Raw genomic sequence first — 4,179 nt, 5'->3', positions numbered from 1 at the left:
CAAATTCTGAATTGGTCACAGACTGAACTCTGGAATATACATAGATTGAAATGTGGAATATTCCAAATTTCTTTCTATTTAATGGGGTTTGGAATTTGGAAGATGTTGTAAGGGGGCTCAAAATGCACAACACGCAGCCCTTGTGGTTTCATGTCAACATGACCTCATGCCCTAACAGGCATTTTGGGTTTATAAAGCACACTTCCATTTTCATCAATTTCACTCACTGAGGCAGAAAAATGTACTTTGAGCTAGGCGCTTGATTTTGACATATGATGTAGAGCCGGAAAAGAAGGTTCTGGGACAGTCACTCCCATGTCCCTAGCCATTCGCTAACCTGAGTTATGCCACCCCCAAATTTATTTTTCCTCGATGAATGGAACAGATGAAAACTTGGAACTAGTAATTTCACATTCTCATTTGGTTGGTCACATGGTAGGAGGCTAAAGGTCACGACAGCCATATTGACTTCACCTCGACATGTTCCCTGCATCACAAGGTAAGATGCTCTCTTAAAAGTGTCGATTTGGACAGGCATAGCCCTTCCAAATTAGCAGGAACTGGTTTCAAGTGTTTCTTAAACTGCTTAGACACATTTTTTCAAAAGTTTCTGTGTGAAATCTTGGTGTTTGATGTGGCTAAATAATATGCTAACCCATCGCGTCATAATAGATTGAAATCTGGAATCAGTTATTCCAAATTCTCATCTGTTAAAAGATGGACATTTGGAATTTGAAGGTCACAAGTAGGGTAAACTGTGGAGCACTCAAAGTGATTAGAGAAGCACCCATGAGCATCTGTTTTCTGTTCACCTTTCACCAGTTTGTGAAGCCCAGACGACATGTCCATGTGCCCAAAACACCCTGGCAGCAAGTCCCCGTGGTGCTCAGAGACCGACACCGAGCCCACCGCCAAGTTCCCGCGTGGGCCCGAGCCCGAGCCCACCGATGAGACCAAGTCCACCAAGAAGTCCGCTGTGGGGATCCGGACCGAGCCCTCAAAAGGATCCCCTCCGGGGACCCAGACCGACACCGAGCCCACCGCCAAGTTCCCGCGTGGGCCCGAGCCCGAGCCCGAGCCCGAGCCCGAGCCCGAGCCCGAGCCCGAGCCCAAGCCCACCGATGAGACCAAGTCCACCAACAAGTCCGCTGTGGGGATCCAGACCGAGCCCTCCAAAGAATACCCTCCGGGGACCCAGACCGAGCCCTACGATGAATATCTCCTGGGGACCAAGACCACCGATGAATCCCTCCTGGGGACCCAAACCGAGCCCTCCGATGAATCCCCTCAGGGGACCCAGACCGAGCCCTCCGATGAATCCCCTCCGGGGACCCAGACCGAGCCCTCCGATGAATCCCTCCTGGGGACCCAGACCGAGCCCTCCGATTAATATCTCCTGGGGACCAAGACCACCGACGAATCCCTCCTGGGGACCCAGACCGAGCCCTCCGATGAATCCCTCCTGGGGACCCAGACCGAGCCCTCCGATTAATATCTCCTGGGGACCAAGACCACCGATGAATCCCTCCTGGGGACCCAGACCGAGCCCTCCGATGAATCCCTCCTGGGGACTCAGACTGATAAAGGGTCCCAGTTCAAGAGAGCCAGAGCCAGACCCAAGACGACCACCGGGTGTCTGCCAGTCGAACACTGGCCGACACTCAGGTGGCACGCCAGAGAATGAGGTATAATGGTGAAGAATGGTTGTTTGCAACCATGTTTTTGGACAGTTTCAAGAGGAGGCTATGTTCATGTTTTACAATTAATCCAGTTTGAAAATAAAGGTTCTGAGCATTGAGTTCTGCGTACGAGTTTGATTTTGACACATAACAGTGTGACTCTGTCAATAACTTCCAAATTGTCATCTAGTCCATAAGTTGAGTTTGATGAGAATTTGGAATAATTCCAGATTTCTATCTATTACATGGTGGCGGGTCACATGGTAAGTCAAAGGTCAAGTCGGCCATATTGTCATCTCATCACCACACGGTTGTGCACACACAGGTAAGTACCTCTCTTAAAACAATGGTTTACAGCCCTCCAGGACGGTCAAAAGCCACTGGGAGTTTTAAAAGGGGGCATTTGGTGTGCTTAAGAAACATGCTAAAGTGCTCAAATGGCGCATAATACTAATATGCATAATAAATGTGGAATTTGACCTTGATACAAGTGCAGTCCTTACCTGTCGGATTTGACATTATTCTTTCCGCACCTGACCGAGATGCTTTTACTAACCCTAACCACTCCCTTCTTTGTGCCTAACCCTAACCCAAGTTCGACATGCAACTACCACCCCCAGTTTTTCATGTTGCTATTTAGCATGCTAAAGTGCTAGTGTAATAGATTGGAATCTGGGTCATAATCACGTTATCTTCCATATTTTCATCTGTTAAATGGAGGCAGCTGTTCCAGTTGAAGCTGCATGCAATTAGTGCAAGCAAAGCTGTAGACACAGAGGAGGGAGGGAGGGAGGGGCAGATGGCAGTTTGATTAGCACTGCACGAGCCAATTGCTTTGAACGTGGTGTTCAACATGATTGGGTAATGTTTTTACAGGATTGTCGGTTCCACAGCTGACATATTTTTAAAATTTTCATGAAAAAGCATTAAATTACTTTGTTGCTGTCGGGGTGTGAAGAGGATTATAAGCAATTCAGTAAAAAAATGCTCCAGAAGTACATCTCCTACCCTACGTTTAATACTGGGGAATAACATTTGGAATTTGGAAACACTGACATAGATTAGGTTTTGAACAAATGTCTCAACTTTATGGTGTGGTTTTGACTGCCAATTCTGGTATGAATGTTGTCTATTTGCTTTTATTAAGAACGCTACTAAGAGAGAAGAAAATGAGAAAGTTTCTCATCCATGTACCACAAGGTCAACCTCCCTGTGATCTTCTTTCTGGGCTTGTAAGAACAACATCTCAAGTTATACATTTTTTTTGATTAAGTGTGCTGTATTTATTAGACTGATTATGTAATTTGAAAACTAAAACTATTTTATATTCTAGCCCCTTGAATATATGAGCCCTCCTCCGAACCATGGAGAAGAAAACATTGTCCAGGAACCACAACCAACTCTTGTTGTAAATACTGGGGTAAGTGTTATACTTTTTCATGACTACGGTGTGTAACAAGGACCATAATGACTAATTGATGTTTTCCTTTATGTAGTGCTGCACTGGAAGTGAGTCTGGGGTAAGTGTTATACTTAATGTTCATGACTACATTGTGTAACAAGGACCATAATGACTGATTGATGTTTTCTTTTTGTAGTGCTGCACTGGAGACGATACAACAGAGATAGTTCTTCAAGTTGTTCTTGTTGTAGCATTCCTCTTTGTGATCGGCGTTATGATCTTGCTTGGCTACATGCTGCTTTGGAAGAAATAAAAGTGACTGTTCAACTGTTCAGAGTCAATGTTTACTTATTGTCAGTGTTCATTATGACTCCACCTTCATTATTATAACATACACATCAGTAATAATTGTAAATTATAATAATTAATTCAAAAAAGGTTCATAATTTGCATGATAACTACTGTGCAAGAAAAAAATTTGTAATATCAATACCTTTGCACTACTACCAGGTTCTTATGTATGATAATACTGCATGAGCCTTGAATGATGCAGCCACTTGTTTTTGATACAGCAATCTACACACCTCCATCAGTTATTTGATTCAACCTGCTCCCACCTTCTTTCTTTGAAATATGAGCCTTTGAAGTGCTTCCAAATTATGACTTTTACTTCCAAATTCGTGTCTAATAAATGAAAATCTGGAAGTAAAAAGTGAGAATTTGATAGTATTTTGAGGCTTAATATCTCATTATTACATGTATCTACAGCGATGTAACCATATATCTTTGATGCAGCAATCTGTAAGCTTGCACATGGGCTTGGAATCAGCCTTCTACCCAGCTCTCTCTTTGAAATATGAGCCTTTGAAGTGCTTCCAAATTCTCATTTTTACTTCCAGATTCTTATCTATTAGACGAGAATTTGGAAGTAAATGTGAGAATTTGGAAGTACTTTGAGACTCAATATCTCATTATTATATCTACCTACAGTGATGCAACCACGTGTCTTTGATGCAGCAATCTGTAAGCTTGCACATGGGCCTGGAATCAGCCTTCTACCCAGCTCTCTCTTTGAAATATGAGCCTTTGAAGTGCTTC

General features: G+C 43.6%; 1 protein-coding gene across 1 annotated transcript; it reads left to right on the top strand.

Moving 5' to 3' along the window:
- The first annotated feature begins 661 nt into the window (after positions 1–661).
- On the top strand, positions 662–2,070 carry LOC130167556 (proline-rich protein 2-like). The gene has a single exon (XM_056373871.1). It carries the CDS (start codon positions 948–950, stop codon positions 1,689–1,691), a length of 744 nt encoding a protein of 247 aa, XP_056229846.1. The 5' UTR covers positions 662–947; the 3' UTR covers positions 1,692–2,070.
- The last annotated feature ends 2,109 nt before the right edge of the window (positions 2,071–4,179 follow it).

Source organism: Seriola aureovittata, chromosome 4, assembly GCF_021018895.1.
Source record: "Seriola aureovittata isolate HTS-2021-v1 ecotype China chromosome 4, ASM2101889v1, whole genome shotgun sequence".
Classification (NCBI taxonomy): Eukaryota; Metazoa; Chordata; class Actinopteri; order Carangiformes; family Carangidae; genus Seriola; species Seriola aureovittata.
Note: the sequence above shows the minus strand (reverse complement) of the source record. Positions and strands in the feature narration are given on the sequence as shown.